Here is a 19,569-nt window from a genome sequence, read left to right as displayed (position 1 = left end):
TGTAATAGGTAGTGAGAAGTGAAATCAAAAATTTACGCCCTTAGAAAGCCTGAAGGCGGTGCTTGGATTTCGGGGCCCCGTACACGGCTAGGCTCCCAAAAAGTCCCACATATGTGGTATCCCCGTACTCAGGAGAAGCAGCAGAACTTATTTTGGGGTGTCATTTCACATATGCCCATAGCATGTGTGAGCAATATATCATTTAGTGACAACTTTGTGTAAAAAAAAAAAAAAAATTTTTTTTTTTGTCATTATTCAATCGCTTGAGGCAAAAAAATAAAATATTCAATGGGCTCAACATGCCACTTATCAATTTCCTTAGGGTGTCTACTTTCCAAAATGGGGTCATTTGGGGGGGTTTTGTACTGCCCTGCCATTTTAGCACCTCAAGAAATGAGATAGGCAGTCGTAAACTAAAAGCTGCGTAAATTCCAGAAAACGTACCTTAGTTTGTAGATGTGACAACTTTTGCGCAAACCAATAAATATACAGTTATTGACTTTTTTTTTACCAAAGACATGTGGCTGAATACATTTTGGCCTAAATGTATGACTAAAATTGAGTTTATTGCATTTTTCTAATGACAAAAAGTAGAAAATATCATTTTTTTTCAAAATTTGCGGTCTTTTTCCATTTATATCGCAAAAAATAAAAATCGCAGAGGCAATCAAATACCATCAAAAGAAAGCTCTATTTGTGGGAAGAAAAGGACGCAAATTTTGTTTGGGTACAACATTGCATGACCGCGCAATTACCAGTTAAAGCAGCGCAGTGCCAAATTGTAAAAAGACCTCTGGTCATTTACCAGCAAAATGGTCCGGTCTGAAAGTGGTTAATTACACAATTTACTGACAGAAAAAAAGTTTAAAAAAACTTTTGTTTTCCTCAATTTTTTTTTTTTTGTAAAAGATAAAAAACCCAGGAATGATTAAATACCACCAATGAAAGATCTATTTGTGTGAAGAAAATGATAAAAAAAATGGTTTGAGTACAGTGTAGCACAAACGTGCAATTGTTATTCAAAGTGCAACAGCGCTGAAAAATGGCCTGGGCAGGAAAGGGGGTGTTAGTGCCTGGTAGGCAAGTGGTTAAAAGGAGGGTGTGCTTTCTAAGTTCTAATAAAAAAGTGCACAACGGAGACTGCTTCACTGCTTGTATTTATTTTTTGAATTGCAGTTGAAAGGATGACGAACTGAGAGAGAAGCTTGAAACACATGATAGTGGTGTAGTAATCTGAAAGTGAAACTTGGAATTTAGGAAATTGCTGTGGGCATAATGCTCTATTCCGTGAGTGAGGCTTGGAACGCAGGACAATTCTAATCTGAAAAGCGAGATTTAGAATGCACGGCGTACATGGAACGTCAAATTGAGAGTGAGGCTTGGAACACAGGACATTGTTCAATGAGAATGACTGTAATCTGAAAGTGAGGCTTGCAACACAAGACAAAGCTCTGGTAGCATAATTTCAATTGGGAGATACGGCTTGGAACGCAAGAGATGGATTTGGAAACGAGGCTTGGAAAACAGGACATTTCTTTTGAGGAATATGACGTCAATATGAGAGTGAGCCTTGGTAGTTGGGCACGGAATGAGTAGTGGTGTCTTTTCTATACAACAAAGTGTCGGTGAGAGATGAACATACACAGGTCACTCTACACATGAAGAAGGTTGGTGCGAGTCTATGTCCAGAAGGCTATGCGGCAGATACACAGCACAGGTAACTTCTAGAAGGATAGATACATGAAAGATTATTCCTAGGCAATAGGTCACTTCTCTTCTGGTGAGATGATTGCTTCTTGTCATACCTTGTATACACCACCATATTAGTAATAATAGGTTCAGTTATACAGTCTATTCATAATCTGCTATTATGGAGATGGAGATAGTTTTGGAAGATGACATGCAGGTTTTTTTTCCTTTTGGGATAAAGGTTACTCAAAGCTGATTATTGTAAGCACCCCAGCCCAAGCGAGGGGTAAATGGTTAGTTCCATCCCTCTAACGGCTACATTTGCAGGAGAGCTTGTTCTGTCAAAAAATAATAGACTCGCTGGCCAGATCATCAGAAGAAAAAAGCCTAAAAAGAAAACAAATGCAGCCACAACATCTAAGAATTATTAAAGAGGAAGTAAACCCTGATGAGTTTACTTCCTCTTTCATTCCCTGCAAAGGCAAAGCATAATGGACCACTATGCATCGCATAGTAGTCCATTATGTGTCACTTACCTGACACAGGAGCCAGCAAAGTCACCGCTGTCCCCTGTAGTCCGGAGCATCCATCTTCTCGGTGGGTCTCGCTGCTCCGCCGCTGTCATTCGGTGAAGCCGTGATGATGTCACTCCCGCGCATGCGCACGGGAGCCGCCACTCGCGGCATATCGCCGTTGACAGCGGCGCGCTCAGTGCGCCTGCGGGCCGCTGTCTATGGCGCATTTGCCGTAGACAGCGGTGCCTGTCTTTCGAGAAATATCTCCTAAACCGTGTAGGTTTAGGAGATGTTTCTTGGACCTACAGGTAAGCCTTAATTTAGGCTTACCTGTAGGTCAAAGTGGTTTGTAAGGGTTTACAACCACTTTAAGTTGCAGTATAATGTTTGCTGTTGGGTTTAGTGGCGGTTCACATCTACATGGCTTCAAAGTCTCACGGCTCTTGCAGCTGACATCCTGCACGACTTCATTGCAGCTTGCTTGCGAGTGCAGGAACCCTTTTTTCGAAGTCACTTCAACTTGAGTCACACCGATTAGAACAGTTCCATTGCCGTTTAATGGGGTGCCGCTTGTCATGCGACTTTGAACTCTCGAGTCACATGAGAAGTCGCGGCAGTGTGAACCAACATTAAATCTTTCTGTACTTATGTCCACTCAAAACATGACCGCTTATATATGCATCTTCCATCCTTGAAATGATCATGCGGTGTAAACTCTCACATAGCTTATAGTACTGTGAGTGGAAAGAGAAGCACAAAAGGTAAAGTACACTTTAACCACTTCAGCCCCGGATCATTTTGCTGGCCAAAGACCAGACCACTTTTTGCGATTCGGCACTGCGTCGCTTTAATTGACAATTGCGCGGTCATGTGACGTGGCTCCCAAACAAAATTGACATCCTTTTTTTTTCCCCACAAATAGAGCTTTCTTATGGTGGTATTTGATCACCCCTGCAGTTTTTATTTTTTGCGCTATAAACAAAAATAGAGCGACAGTTTTGAAAAAAACGCATTATTTTTTACTTTTTGTTATAATAAATATCCCCCACAAATATATAAAAAACATTTTTTTCCCTTAGTTTAGGCCGATACGTATTCTTCTACATATTTTTGGTAAAAAAAAATCGCAATAAGCGATTATTGATTGGTGTGCGCAAAAGTTATAGCGTTTACAAAATAGGGGATAGTTTTATGGCATTTTTATTAATAATTTTTTTTTTTACTAGTAATGGCGGTGATCAGCGATTTTTATTGTGACTGCAACATTATGGCGAACACATCGGACATTTTTGACACATTTTTGGGACCATTGTCATTTATACAGCAATCAATGCTATTCAAATGCAGTGATTCCTGTGTAAAGGACACTGGCAGTGAAGGGGTTAACCAGTGGGTGGCAGTGTAGGGGTTAAGCGTTCCTAGGGGTGTGTTACTAACTGAGGGGGGGCTGGGCTTTCATTTAGTGAACACTGATCTCTGCTCCAATCACATGGAGCAGAGATCAGCATCACTTGTTGCTAGGCAGAACGGGGAGATGCTGTTTACAACGGCATCTCTCCGTTCAGCCTCCCTGTGAGACGATCGCGGGTATGCCCACGGCAATCAAGTCCACAGGACCCGCGACCGGACTCACGGGGGTCCCGACCAGCACGGCAGGGTGGCGTTAAAGATTGGACGTACCTGTACGCCAATATGTCTGCCCGTGCCATTCTGCCGACATACAGCGGCATGCGCTGGTCGGGAACTGGTTAATATATAAACATTAAAAAAAAAATAATAATAATAATTTCTAACATTTTTGCTTTGAAGCCTGCAGCGCATTGTAGGTTCAATGCACAGGGTCCTACATTGTTTACCTCCAGCCTCAGGTATGTACTAAGGCATGGGGCTGGAGGGAATATCAGTGTCACCCCACCAGTGCTCCATTGGAACAAATGAATTCCTTTGCAGCAGTGGAAGATGGGACTTATAGTCTTCCTCATTCACAGATCCTGGCTATGCAGACAACGGCACACACAGCCCCCCCTAAATGAAAACCTCTCTTATTTGTTCCTATTTTGGTCTGTTAAAATAGTTGTAAACCTCAGACATGAAATGTGAACAAAGCACATCCTTCTATAGTGTGGTCTTGTCCCAATTAGGAGCACTAAGTGTCATTTTTGTCCACTGCCTTGTTTCTCTGCTATCAGCATGAATCACTTCTGAAAAGTTTTCCTGACACCAAGAGGTAACAAGGTGCCAGAGGAGGGATCTCCAGCCTATGATTGACAGCCTCTGTTCCTGTGTGAAGGTGGGGGTGTAAATTCAGATCTCTGATTCCTGCTTTTCCGAGCCGAGAGATCCTGAGTAAATTCTGCACTTTGGATGTACAGTAAGGATGAGCTCAGGCGTGTTCGCAACCCGCACTTGCAGAGCCCGCTAGGAAGTTGGCAATGCACAGCGCTAATCGCAGGCAGTGAGACATTTTTGCGATCCACGGCTGCAGAGATCGAGAAATGATACAACCTGAGGCTGTTCACTTCACTAGGTATATGTGAGGGTTTACAAGGATGGGAATAACAGGGAAAGGGTGTGCTGGCATTCTGAATTTGGGTGGCATAGGACCCTGTCCCAGCACTGATCAGAACTGGATGTACTGTATGGATGAGTTGATTTGTCTTAACCTTTCATAGTTAATCTTAAAGCTAGACTCCAGACAAATTGGTAAATACATGGATAGAATACATATAAAGAATTTTGATTTACCTGCTAAAAGATTAGTGTTCTTGTCCATCCAGTCCTGGGATTTACACAGATCTGTCACACAGCCCAGGCCTGTCAGACAAGGCAGGGGACCTAATTTTTTCTACTGCCGTTTAGTAACACTTACAGGTCTTGCCTCTCCCTCAGCTTGTGACTGGACAGTGATAGGGGAGGTAACATACTGATTAGCTCTTGTCTGAGTCACTCTGTTCTTTAATCCTATTAGGGTGTTCCTTGTTAGCCAGGGCGGATAAAAATCTATTTTCTCTTAAAAAAAAAAAAATCTGATTTGTTTGATTTTTATCAAATTTATTTTAAGGAAATGCTTTTAGGGTAAAAATCTATCTAAAGATACATTAATATTTTACTTTATGTAGCATGAGGCTGTATATTCTGCAATATTTAAATTTTTGGTAAACTCGTTCAAGGAATCCAAGCTCTGCAAGCTGAGATAACATGCACTGCATTGATGCATTCACACAATGTCACAGTAACCATGAGATAAAACACAGTTCAGGAATATTCCTTTATCCCATTGTTTTGCAAATCTATGTACGCTACAGATTATATGATTGAATCGGTTCTGATATCTGTTTTACTAACCTGACCGCTTATTATTCTAAATAGGAAACCTTAAGGGTTCCTTCACACAGGGGCAACACGACTTTGGACACGACCTGAACACGACTTGGGGCGACTTACAACACGACTTTAAGTCGCCCCAGGCCAGGCGACTTTTGCCGCGGCCAATCAGAGAATGAGCTCTCAAGAGGGAACTCCACGCCAAATTTCTGAAAAAAAATTGGCGTGGGTTCCCCCTCTGAGAGCATATCAGGCCCTTAGGTCTGGTATGAATATTGAGGGGAACCCCCTATGCCGAAAAAACGGCGTGGAGGTCCCCCCCAGATCCATACCAGACCCTTATCCGAGCACGCTACCCGGCCGGCCAGGAAAGGGGGTGGGGACGAGCGAGCACCCCCCCCCCCCCCCCGAGCCGTACCAGGCCGCGTACCTCAACATGGGGAGTGCCTTGGGGAAGGGGGGGCCGCGCGCCCCCCCACCCCAAAGCACCTTGTCCCCATGTTGATGAGGACAAGGGCCTCTTCCCGACAACCCTGGCCGTTGGTTGTCGGGGTCTGCGGGCGGGGGGCTTATCGGAATCCGGGAGCCCCCTTTAATAAGGGGGCCCCCGGATACCGGCCCCCCACCCTATGTGAATGAGTATGGGGTACAATGTACCCCTACCCATTCAACTGTGAAAAAAATGTAAAAAAAAAACACAACACAGGGTTAAAATAGTTTATTGCACAGCTCCGGGGGTCTTCCGTCTTCGGGGGTCTTCTCGCCGGACTCCTCCGCTATCTTCTTCTAGCTCTTTTGCTAGCAGAGGAGCCCGGCTTTCTTCCGACTTCAGGGGTCTTGTCCCCCTCTTCGGTTCTTCTGCCGGGCCACCGCGCCTTCTTATAGCTCTTTTACAGGCGGTGGCCCGGTCTTCTTCTTCTTCCTCCTCCTCCTCCTCCTCCTCCTCCAGGGGCGGGGTCATCAGTTGATGTCACATGGCGACAGTCCCAGCATCCTCCGGGACTGTGACATCGTAAGGGGGCGGGGTCACCATGTGACATCAACTCCTCCGCTAGCAAAAGAGCTAGAAGAAGATAGCGGAGGAGTCCGGCGAGAAGACCCCCGAAAATGGAAGACCCCCGGAGCTGTGCAATAAACTATTTTAACCCTGTGTTGTGTTTTTTTTTTTTTTTACCTTTTTTTCCATTATTAAAGGGGGCTCCCGGATTCCGATAAGCCCCCCCGCCCGCAGACCCCAACAACCAACGGCCAGGGTTGTCGGGAAGAGGCCCTTGTCCTCATCAACATGGGGACAAGGTGCTTTGGGGTGGGGGGGCCGCGCGGACCCCCCTTCCACAAGGCACCCCCCATGTTGAAGGCACGCGGCCTGGTGCGGCTCAGGAGGGGGGGGGCGCTCGCTCATCCCCACCCCCTTTCCTGGCCGGCCGGGTAGCGTGCTCGGATAAGGGTCTGGTATGGATCTGGGGGGGGGACCCCCACGCCGTTTTTTCGGCGTAGGGGATTCCCTTTAATATTCATACCAGACCTAAGGGCCTGGTATGCTCTCGGAGGGGGAATCCACGCCAAATTTTTATTCATAAATTTGGCATGGAGTGCCCTCTTGAGAGCTGATAATTTTGTCAGAGTCGCCTCCGTATAGACGGAGATCCGACTTGGAGGCGACCTCCATTGAAATCAATGGGTACCGGTCGCCTACAAGTCGGATTGAAGTAGTACAGGAACCTTTTCTGAAGTCGGAGCAACTTCAGTAGTGTGCATTAAGATGGCTCTCATTCACTTACATTGCTTTTTAAATGTTGTCCGACCTGAGGCGACTAGGAGCGACCTGAAGTCGGATCGGAGTTTCCCCTGTGTAAATGGACCCTTATTTTGTTTGCAAATATTAAAGATTCTCACTACCATCAAGAGTAAGTCATTACAGTTAAAGAGAACCTGTCATTTCAGATACATCATTACAGCGGCTGTTAGTGGCCATCCACTTACCTGCTACGGCCACGTTCCTCACCTTGTTGTGTCACTGTTGCATCACCAGCCATCCCATTAAAGTGAATGGGACTGTCGGTGAGTCAACAGCGTTGTCATAGAAAGAACTGCAGGACAGAGATGACAATTGCTCTTTAAGAAGTATGATTTAAATTGACTTGATTTAAATCAAATCCTCCCTGTTGTTGGCACATGGGCACTGCAGCACAACTGATTTCTTGTGCTGCTTCTCCCTCTCCTAGTCTGAACTTTGCTGTTCAAGGACTTCAAGAGGCTGAAATTAAGTCATTTTCAGGTACCTACATTGCTTTAATAAAAAATAAAAATAAAAAAATAAATAAACTTGTGTATTACTGAACACAGAGCTGTATTAAGCCTTTTGCTGACAAGCACATATGACACATGGACCTGACAGCCAGGGGTTGAGACTGCCACCTGTCAGATGGTCCGGTGTCGTTGGATTGCTTTCACAACCCCTGGTAAGGTGCTTTGCCCTGCCATGTATCTTGGGCTCCGATTGCCCATCTGTGGGCCTGGGACTGGTGTAGCGGGGAAGGAGCTGAGCGCACACACATCAGCTCTTCTTCCCTGCTTGTTGCCGACCCAGAATCAATGTGTTTGATGTCACTTCTGGGTCCCCCTGTCAATTGCCATGGCTGAGAAAAAAAGTAATGCAATGCGATCTGCATTGCATTAGATTCAGTGGAGCACAGGGGAGACGCGTAGGGTTTAAGATACCAGATGTCTCATTAAAGCGGAGTTCCACACAGAAATGGAACAGATCCAGGTATCTGCTCCAACTTCCAGGGAAAGATCGCTGCAATCTTGTGTGGCGAACTACACAATGTCCGGCCCACCTCCTTCCCCCTGCTGCCTTCTGGGAGACATACAGGTCCCAGAAGACAGCAGGGACCATTCAGAAAGTGCATTCACAAGGCTTAACTTCCTGTTGTCCTTAGTAAGAATGCCGGAGCCGAGGAACAGGTCGGCTTCGGGTGCCAACCTTTTTATATTACTTTTTTTTTTTTTTTTACCGAAGAGAACTCGTCACCAAAAAATCATCAGATGGGGACATTTTGTCTCCTATGTGATTTTAAAAAAAAAAAAAAAAAAGTTAAAGGGGTTGTAAAGGTAAATGTTTTTTCACCTTAATGCATTCTATGGGAGGGAGCTCGCATTAACATGAGAAGCACCTGCGGGAGGAAGCAGAGACAGCCGCCGAAGGACCCCAGAAGAGCAGGTTCGGGGCCACTCTGTGCAAAACGAGCTGCACAGTGGAGGTAAGTATGACATGTTTGTTATTTTAAAAAAATAAAAATTTTTACTTTACAACCCCTTTAAGTAAAAAAAAATGTTTAAAGTGGTTGTATAGTGTTTTTATTTTAACTTTTACCTACAGGTAAGCCTATAATAAATATATATTAAACCTGTATGGTTTAGGAGATATTCCCCTCGCAATGAGCCACTGACAGCAGCGCATGTGCACAGGGGATTTTTGGCTGAAAGCCTGGCAGATGCCTGACTTTGCCAGAAAGAAATCTCCTGCGCGCATGCGTGGGAGTGACGATATTGCGGCTCCGACCACTCACAGCGCCGGAGCCGCGATACCCGGAAGACACGCTGAGTTAACATGCCAGCTCCCTCAGCGTGGATCGTCGGAGATGTCGGCCTCGTTCTAAGGTAAGTATTTTATAATGAGCTAGTAAGCGGTGCCTACTAGCTCATTATGCCTTTTCCCTTGCAGGTCTGAAAAAAAAAATATTTCAGCAGTTTACTACCGCTTTAAAGCCGAGGTCCACCCTAAAGTGGACTTTCCGCTCATTGGAATCCTCCCCCCCTCCGACACCACAATTGGCACCTTTCAGGGGGGAGGGGGGTGCAGGTACCTGTACAGTACAGGTATCTGCACCCACTTCCGGGATAGCTCTCTGCGGAAAGGGGCGTAGAGTACGCCCCTTTCCGAAAGTCCCCCGCTGCCTGCTGGGAAACACACAGATCCCAGAGGCAGCGGGTCCATCCTTATTGCGCAGCGCGACTCGCGCATGCGCAGTAGGGAACCGGGAAATGAAGCCGAAAGGCTCCACTTCCTGATTCCCATACCCAAGATGGCGGTGGCAGCACCCGAGAGACGATCGAGAGATCGGCTTCGGGTGCCGACATCGCGGGCGCGCTGGACAGGTAAGTGTCACTATTTTAAAAGTCAGCAGTTGCAGTGTTTGTAGCTGCTGGCTTTAAAAAAAAAAAAAAAAAACGCGGACTCCCGCTTTAAGTTGTAAATTTAATGTTACACCCAAGCATATACAGCGGTTAAAATACGTATTGAACACGTCACCATTTCTCTAGATAAATATATTTCTAAAGGTGCTATTGACATGAAAATTTCACCACATGTCGGTAACAACCCATGAATCCCATACATACAAAGAAACCAAAACAAATAAGTTCAAAAATTAAGTTATGTGTAATAAAATGGAATTTATCTCTTCAATACAGGGCACTTATACCCCCTTCCTGCCCAGACAAATTTTCAGCTTTCAGCTCTCTCACACTTTCAATGACAATTACACAGTCGTGCAACACTGTACCTAAACAAAATCTTTATCATTTTTTTTTTCAAGCACTTCCCTACCCACCCATATCCCATCTGCGGGCGTCATATGGCTCTGCCATCCTGGGCGGGCATCATATGACGTCCTCCCATTCCTGGCCACCTAGGGGGCGCGCCCGCGGCATTGCTTGGGTCCCGGTGCGTGTGCCCAGCGGCCACGATGTCCGCCGGGCACCCGCGATTACCCGGGAACACAGCAGGACCGTGGATCTGTGTATGTAAACACACAGATCCACGTCCTGTCAGAGGAGAGGAGACCGTGTGTTCCCAGTACAGAGGAACACCGATCGGTCTCCTCCCCTTTTGAGTCCCCTCCCCCACAGTTAGAATCACTCCCAGGGAACATATTAACCCCTGCAGCGCCCCCTGGTGTTAACCCCTTCCCTACCATTCACATTTACACAGTAATCAGTGCAATTTTATAGCGCCGATCGCTATGTGAATGGTCCCAAAAATTTGTCAAAAGTGTCTGATATGTCCGTCACAATGTCGCAGTCACGAAAAAAATCACAGATCGCCGCCATTACTAGTAAAGAAAAAAAAAAGCCATAAATATATCCCCTATTTTGTAGACGCTATAACTTTTGCGCAAACCAATCAATATATGCTTATTGCGATTTTTTTTTTTTATTTTTTTAATTTTTTTTTTTTTAACCAAAAATATGTAGAAGAATACGTATCGGCCTAAACTGAAGGAATTTTTTTTTTTAAATGGGTTATTTATTAGAGCAAAAAGTAAAAAATATTGTGTTTTTTTTTTTTTTTTTTTTTTTTTCAAAATTGTTGCTCAATAAATAAAAACCACAGAGGTGTTTAAATACCACCAAAAGACAGCTCTATTTGTGGGAAAAAAATGACGTCAATTTTGTTTGGGTGCAACATCGCACGACTGCGCAATTGTCAGTTAAAGCGACGCAGTGCCTAATCGCAAAAAGTGCTCTGGTAAGGAAGGGGGGTAAAATCGTCTGGGGCTGAAGTGGTTAATCACCACTGGGTCTTAAATTTTTTGCAATATAAGTAAAAAAAGAGCAAAAATATTATAAAATTTTGCAAGCAAGTAATTTTTGTTCATAAATTTGGGTCAAAATTTATACTGCTACATATCTTTGGTAAAAATAACCCAAATTGGTGGATGTTATTTAGTCTGTGTGAAAGTTGCAAGCTATGGTGCAAATCATTGAAAATTGATCACACCGGATGCACTGATGGATCTCATTCCTTGAGGACCTGAAATATCAGGACAGTACAAACACAACACCCCCCAGACCACTTTTTGGAAAGTATACATTCCAAGGTATTTAGTAAGAGGCATGGTGAGTTTTTTGAAGTTGTAATTTTTTACCACAATTCTTGGGAAAATAAGAAATGATTTTATCTATTTTTTTTTTTTTTACACAAAATTGTCATCATAACAAGTTATTTCTCACACACAGCATAAGCATAGTTACACTTACATCCCAAAATACTTTCGACTACTCATCTTGAGTATGGCGATACCACATGTAAGACTTTTTCATAGCCTGGCCACATATAGAGGCCCAACATGCAGGGAGCACCAGCAGGCATTCTATAAGCATAAATTACACATCATTTCTTGATGACCATATCACACTTTTGAAGGCCCTGGAACACCAGGACAATGGAATTGTCCACAAAATGACCCTATTTTGGAAAGCAAACACCCCTAGGTATATTCTATGAGGCATAATGAGTCTTTTGAACATGTAATTTTTTTGCAAATGTTTTTTGAAAACGTGACAACAAAATTAAACCGATTTTTCTAACACATAGCATGTATAGTACATAGCAGAAATTAACCCCAAAATACATTCTCCTCCTGAGTATGACAATACCACATGTGTGAGACTTTTACACAGCCATGCCACATAGAGAGGTCGAACATGCAGGGAGCACCATCGGGCGTTCTAGGAGCATAAATGACACATTTAGTTTCCTGGCAACCTATCACACTTTTGAAGGTCCTGGAACACCAAGACAATGGAAATGCCCACAAAATTATCCCATTGTGAAACGCAAACACCCCAACATATATTCTATGAGGGATGGGCTGGTGACAGGTAGGCGGATGGACTGGTGACAGGTAGGCGGATGGACTGGTGACAGGTAGGCGGATGGACTGGTGACAGGTAGGCGGATGGGCTGGTGACAGGTCCTCTTTATTTGGGAGGAGATCAGGCACTGTACTGTACCTTTCTTTTTTCTTCCAGATCTCCTCCTCACACACTGAGGAGGAGAACCTGGAAATTACACTACAGCCGTTTGTTGACATTTGTGACTGGCTGTGATTGGACACAGCCAGTCACGTGGTAAAGAGACAATTTTATTGGCTCTTTACCTTGATTGGGAGTGGGCTGTGTCTGAAGGATACGCCTCATACCCAAACACTGCGCTGTGGCCCGCTGGGGGCCAGCAAGCGTGGCGAGGAGCGGAGGACGTCAGAGGGAGGAGATTTTCCTGCCAGCTACATTTGTCTATGGCCTGGTATGGAAGTGGTTAAAGCGTCTATAGAAAATAGAGTACTGAAGTTTGTCGCCATTTCACAGGTGCATGTAAATTTAAGGTTTGATATCTTGATTATCTGTTTACTTGGTGCAGCCTTATATTTTATATCGTACCAAAAATGAGGTAATTTATTGTGTTTGTAAGCCCTAAATTTAGCTTTAGTGTATTTTTTTATTTTTTTTACTGAAATTTTGCATTTCCTAGACCTTTGCCGTAATTTCGTGTAACATGAATACCACTTTATTATTTTCCAGGGTGTCTGCTTTCAGAAAATATATAATGTTTTTGGGGTTTTATGCAACCTTCAGGCCTAAAATATTTTTTTTAAACTTGTGCAAAAAACCTGCTAAAACGACTCTGGCAGCGACAGGGTTAATGAATGTATTTTCTTTCTTTCTGAAGGTCAACTTTAATCTTCTGTGTTTGCAGATCTGACTCCATGTCACTAATGCAAGATGATCAGAAGCGGTATAAATTATAACTGGGTATCCACAAGTCCTGGATGATGCAGCGCATCAACAAGAATGTTGTTTTGGCTGTGTTGACAGCTGCAAGTACCTTGTTTCTCCTGTTTCAGCTATATTATTATAGATACTATATATCTGCCAAGGTAATTATTGCTAAAAAGTATACATTGCCTTACTGTACATGTTGTTTGTTCTATATGATTAGCCTTGTCCTCATGAGATATACTGGCATTTTCGTGGTGATACTCAAAGCACGAGGAAGTAAAGTAAAGAATTGTTTGCTAGAAAGGGGGAGCTGTTTATCCAGTGTGTGTCTTTAAGGCAGGGGTCTCAAACTGGTGGCCCTCCAGCTGCTGCAGAACTACAAGTCCCATGTGGCATTGCAAGGCTGACAGTTACAAGCATGACTCACAGAGACAGGTAGTTCTGCAACAGCTGGAGGGCCACTAGTTTGAGATCCCTGCTTTAAAGAGGAAGTAAACCCTGATGGGTTTACTTCCTCTTTTTTTCCCTGCAAAGGTAAAGCATAATGGACTACTATGCATCGCATAGTAGCTCATTATGTGTCACTTACCTGACACAGGAGCCAGCGAAGTCGCCGCTGTCACCTGTAGTCCGCCGCATCCATCTTGGTTGTGGCGTCTCTCGCAGCTCCGACGAATGACAGCGGAGAAGCCGCGATGACGTCACTCCCGCGCATGCGCACGGGAGTCGCGTCTCGGAGCTCCGACGCTGCCATTCGCCGGAGCCGCGATGACGTCACTCCCGCGCATGCGCACGGGAGTAGACAAATTTGGCAAATCCATTCTTGGACTTGCCGCATTTAGTGCGCCTGCGCGCCGCTGTCTACGGCGCATGCGCCGTAGACAGCGGTGCCCATTTTCGGGCAAATATCTCCTAAACCATATAGGTTTAGGAGATATTACTTGGACCTACAGGTAAGCCTTAATCTAGGCTTACCTGTAGGTCAAAGTTGTTTGGAAGGGTTTACTTCCATTTTAAGGCCTCATGCATACTGGACAGTAAAATAACGTTATAAAAACATCAGTAGCTTTGCAGTGAGTTTTTCAACTTTTTTCAAAATTTTTGCATAGCGTTTTTTAGCGTTAGCGTTTTGTTTTTTAAGAAAATTATATATATATATTTTTTTTAATGGATCAAAAATGTTAAATGCCGGTGAGCGACATTTGTGAGCGTTTATCGAAGTTTATCAGCATTAGAGCATTTTTACAGCTGAAAAATGTCTCTCAGAACCCAATTTATTGACGTTTATGAGCATTTGGCAATTTCTGTGGTCAGAAAAACAACTCCTGAACGCGATTTTATGGCGTTTTAGAAAACAGCCTGTAAACTCCACTGCTGATAAGTTCAAAAATGTCCATGTGTGCATGGACACATTGGATAACATAGAGTGGAGTTTATGGGCTGTTAAAATTTTTTTTAAATGCCCAAGCTCCAAAAAATGTCTGTTTATGAGCTCCAGTGTGCATGGAGCCTGTGTGTGCATGGACACATAGGATAACATGATGGAGAGTTTAATGACTGTTGAAAAAAACATCTGAAGCCAAAAACAGCTGCTGTAAAAACGTCCAGTGTGCATGAGGCCTAAACCTCCAACTCAACTGTTTTGGATAGAGTTTGGATCCGCTAGATCTGTCTTTCCTGTGTATTCAAACAAAATGAGAAGTGAAATCCACTGAACAGTATATACGTATATAAAAATGAGACCAAGATAAATAATTTCAGAACTTTTTCCACCCTTAATGTGACCTATAAACTGTGCAACTCAATTGAATAACAAACTGAAATATTTTAGGTGGAGGGAAGTAAAACTAAAAAACTAAAATTTGGTTGCGTAAGTGTGCACACCCTTACTAATACTTTTTTGAAGTACCTTTTTATTTTATAATGGCACTCAGCCTTTTTGGGGATGAGTGTATCAGTATGGCACATCTTGACTTATATATATATTTGCCCACTCTTTGCAAAAACTCTTTGCAAAGACTCTCCAAATCTGTCAAGTTGTTAGGGCATCTCCTGTGCACAGCCCTCTTCAGATCACTCCACAGATTTTCAATCGGATTTAGATCTGGGCTCTGGCTGGGCCATTCCAAATCTTTAATCATCTTCTGGTGAAGCCATTTTTTTGCTGATTTGGATGTATGCTTTGGGTCATTGTCATGATGAAAGATGAATTTCTTACTACTAAAAGTATTGGGACACCTGCCTTTACACGTGCAAGAACAAATGGTCTTTTCCTCCAACATCAGTGCCTCACCTCACAAATGCTCTTCTGGAAGAATGGTCAAAAATTCCCATATACACACTCTTAAACTTTGTGGACAGCCTTCCCAGAAGAGTTGAAGCTGTTATAGCTGCAATGGGTGGGCCAAATCAATTTTGAACCCTACGGACTAAGACTGGGATGCTGTTAAAGTTCATGTGCGTGTAAATGCAGGTGTCACAATACTTTTGACAATATGGTGTGTATGTATATAATATAATTATTTTAACCACTTCAGTCTGGCCAGCGAGTGCATGCAGACTGCAGCTATGCACTAGGTCGGCTGCGACAGGGGCTGGCCATGTGAGTTAAACATCTTACGAGGTCGCATACGACCGGGTGAAAGCCTGAGTCGCAGCGTTCCTCGTGGCCGACGGCACCCCCACTTCGGTGGCGAGGGGATCTGTCTGGGAGCATTACCCGCACACTTCGCTGGATTGGTAAGTACGGGGAACCCTCCTCTCCTTCCCTGGAGGTGGTGTGGGGTGCGAGTACTCCCTGGGGTAGTCGGTCACTCTGGGGTACTCCTCCACCCTCACGCCCTTCCTTCCTGGGTGAGGCCCAGGCTTCTGGCCTAGGTGCATTTTTGGACACACTGCCCCCCCCCCCCCCAGGCGGGTGACCGAATGTCTGCGATTGGGAGCCTCCGTTTTTGGGTGTCCGTGCTCCGTTTTTGGGTGTCCGTGCTCCGTCTAGCGGCTCGGATCGGTCCGGTCCCCCGTTCCCATAGCCCCCCCCCCCCCCGCGGGACCGGCAGCCGAAAATTTAAGCTGCAACTTTTGGACCCCCCTGTTTCTACGCTGCTCAAGGCATACCTGGAGGGGAGCAGAGTCTTTGCCTTTGCTGCATTGGCAGACCTGTTGGTCTAGGCGCTGCAGTTTGTCTGCTATGCCTCTTGGCCACAGTTCCCCTGGTTGCTGAGCTCTCTGTTTCCAGTGGTGCTTAGACATGTATTGTGGGGGGCTACCCTGGATGACATCATTACGCGTTTTGATTTTGTCTGGTAACTGGCTACAAGATAGTTTTCTGGCCTTGTTCCCCAATGCTTCCAATGTGCATCTGTCGACGGACTGTTTGCTGTTCTCCTCGTGGGGCAGTGCAAGCCCTGTTGCTTCAGAGTGTGATTGTCCTGGTTTCCAGGGTTTTATTCAAACCTGTTCACAGCCCACAAGATGGAGGGCATGGTACGTCCAATTCTGGACCTCAATGCCCTGACCTGCTTGTGTTGGTACAGAAGTTCAGGATGGAGTCTGTCCGCACAGCAGTGGCACCCATTCAGCATGGAGACTTCCTGGCTTCTATCGACATCACAAATGCTTACTTATGCATTTCACTATGTGCATCTCCTCCATTTTGCTGTGGGTGCTGAGCATTATTGGCGTGTGGTGTTGCCCTTTGGTCTTGCTACCACTCCTCGGGTGTTCACGAGGTGTTGGCCCCGGATCTGGAATGGTTATGTTAGTGGGGGTTTGTGGTCCTGGGCTGCCTGGATGATCTTTTTCTGCAATTCCTCGACTACCGCGAAGGGCAATGTAGCTCCTATACAGACCTTGACAGATTTCAGTTGGCTTCTATACCATCTGAAGTCTGCTTTGGCCCCTTCCAGAACATTGGATTATCTGAGCATGACCCTGGCTTTAGCTCTGGCCAGAGTGTTTCTTCCCCTGGACAAACTCCAGAAGTTGCATGCTGCATTTTCATTTACTGTTGTCCAGCAGATGGGCCTCCATGCGGACCTGCATGTGGTGTTGTGTCTGATGGTATTTACATTTTTTGAGGCGATTCCATTTGCACAGTTCCATATAAGCCTCCTTCAGGGAGATCCTGGCATAATGGCACAAGTGCCCAACATCTCTGGACAAACGGATTTGGCTGAGCCAGGAAACCAGAGGTTCCCTGGTCTGGTGGCTTCACTCTCTGGATATTCGGTTGGGTAAACCCTTTCTCCCCTTGTACTGAACAGGGTGACCACCAATGCCAGTTTGTCCGGGTGGGCAGGTGTCTTTGGGACTGAGCTCTGCTCAGGGTCATTGGACGCTGGTGGATTCCGGACTACTGAGCAATATCCTGAAACTTCAAGCAGTCAGACTATGTCTGTCTGGCTCATTGACTTCGGGGGTCCCGGTACGGATCCAGTCAGAAAATGCAATGGCGTGGCTTATGACAATCACCAGGCATTCATCGTTGTTCTTTCGTGGTGGCCCCCTATTCTGATCACGGGGGGGGGGGGGGGTTGAGCAGGAATGGGCCACAAGTACCATCTTCAGCATCCCCTGATCTTGCACTCCCTGGTGCATACCTTCTTTTTTTTATTTATTTTTTTATTCAAGAGGTTCAACATCTGGTTACAACGTTGTGCTCTCGTCAACCACCATGGGATCTGAACTTGGTGATTTTTGTTCTACGGAAGCTCGGGAGATTCCACTGCTTACTCTGTCTCAGAAGGTGGCCATCGCCTCTGTGTCCCTGGTTAGCACATCCTAAGGAATTTGCCTTATCTGCCCTGGATGTGGTTTGGGGGATTCAGGTGTATTTTGCAGCCACTGGGTCTTTTTGGAGGTCAGACGGATCACGGACAGGCCAAGAAATTGGCTGTCTGTTTCTTCTGCGACCATTTCTGGATGGATCAGACAGATGATGACTGTGGCCTATTCTGTCAGGGAACGGTGTCCTCCTTTCCCTGTTACGGCACATTCTTCTGGGGTGCTTAGTGCTTCTTGGGCCTTCTGTCAGTAGGCATCGGTTGCGCAAGTTTGCAAAGTGGCCACTTGGTCGTCGGTGTACACTTTCACAATGTTCTACAAAGTGGATGTGTTGGCATCTACGGATGCCTCTTTTGGCCGCAAGGTTTTGCAGGCTTCTGTTTTAGAGCATCTATTCCCTCTTGAAGAGGTATTGTTCAGGTTGGACTCCAGTTTGTTCTGTGTTGTGCTCCTGTTACCTGGTTGGCTCTTGTGTTAGCCTTGGGATTTTTCGTTGTCCCACTCGTCATGTTTGGCACTGCTTTGGGACATCCCTATGGAATAATGGAGCGCTGTGTCTGTCAATGAACAAAAGAGAAAATTGGATTTTTGACTTACCATAAAATCCATTTCTCTGAGTTAATTGACAGACATAGCACCCACCACTCTAAGGAGTTTTAATACTTCTGACACTGCTTGTTACTAAACTGAAGGCTTATAGCAGAGAGGGGGGTGTATACCACCTAGACTTGGCTAGGCATATGGGCAGTCCTTCCTTTTTTTTTTCTGCCTAGTGTCCTACTCCTAGTGGGTGGTATAACCCTATGATTCTGAATAATGGAGCTCTGTGTCTGTTAAAGATTTTACAGTAAGTCAAAAATCCAATTTCTCCCACAAATAGAGCTTTCTTTTGGTGGTATTTGATCACCTCTATGGTTTTTATTTTTTGAGCTCTAAACAAAACACCATTATTTTTTTTACTTTATTTTTCTGCTATTTTAAATATCCCAAAAAAAATGTATTAGTTCAGGCCAATGTGTATTATACATACTTTTGGTAAAAAAAATCCCAATAAGCGTATATTGATTGATTGGTTTGCGCAAACGTTATAGCGTCTACAAAATAGGGAATAGATTTATGGATTTTTTATTTTTTATTTATTTTTGTTTTTACAGGTAATGGTGGCGATCTACGATTTTTAGCAGGTCTGCGACAGGGTCAGATTTGTCTGCCGCAATAAGTGACACTTTTTTGGGACCAGTGACACCAATACAGTGATCAGTGCTAAGAAAATGCACTGATCGATGTATAAATTACACTGGCAGGGAAGGGGTTAACTACAGGGGCGATAAAAAGGGGTTAACTCTGTTCCCTCAGTGTGTTTCTAACTGTGTGGAGGAAGAGCTGACAGGAACAACACAGAGATCACTGTTCCTGATCACTAGGAACAGCAGATCTCCATGTTGTCCCCTGTCAGATACAAGGCAGATCCCCGTTCTGCCCTGCCTCTTTGTACCGCGGGTGGCTGGAGGATATCCGGTCTGCTGAGCACGCTTATCGGCTCCTTTGTGCAGTGGGCACCCACACTATTGCATGAAACGACATACAGGTAAGTTGTTACGCACAATAGAGACGTCGTATGTATGCGGTGGGTGGTCTTTTAGTGGTTAAAACTAGTTTATACTTGTATATTCATGTTATTGATATTTGTTTT

General features: G+C 44.8%; 1 protein-coding gene across 2 annotated transcripts in view; it reads left to right on the top strand.

Moving 5' to 3' along the window:
* Nucleotides 1-1,511: 1,511 nt before the first annotated feature.
* The window catches only part of FKTN (fukutin), a 55,770-nt gene continuing 37,712 nt past the window's right edge, over nt 1,512-19,569 (top strand). Inside the window, exons 1-2 of one of the 2 annotated variants that reach the window (XM_077475179.1) lie at nt 1,512-1,717; nt 13,045-13,252. In XM_077475179.1, the coding sequence (XP_077331305.1) occupies nt 13,145-13,252 (108 nt within the window). In that variant the 5' untranslated portion in view covers nt 1,512-1,717; nt 13,045-13,144. The remainder of the gene's footprint in view (nt 1,718-13,044; nt 13,253-19,569) is intronic. The other variant, XM_077475178.1, reaches the window with a different exon arrangement.

This window comes from Lithobates pipiens, unplaced genomic scaffold, assembly GCF_037356315.1.
Source record: "Lithobates pipiens isolate NorthernLeopardFrog02 unplaced genomic scaffold, aLitPip1_a1.2 Scaffold_13, whole genome shotgun sequence".
Taxonomy (NCBI): Eukaryota; Metazoa; Chordata; class Amphibia; order Anura; family Ranidae; genus Lithobates; species Lithobates pipiens.
Note: the sequence above shows the minus strand (reverse complement) of the source record. Positions and strands in the feature narration are given on the sequence as shown.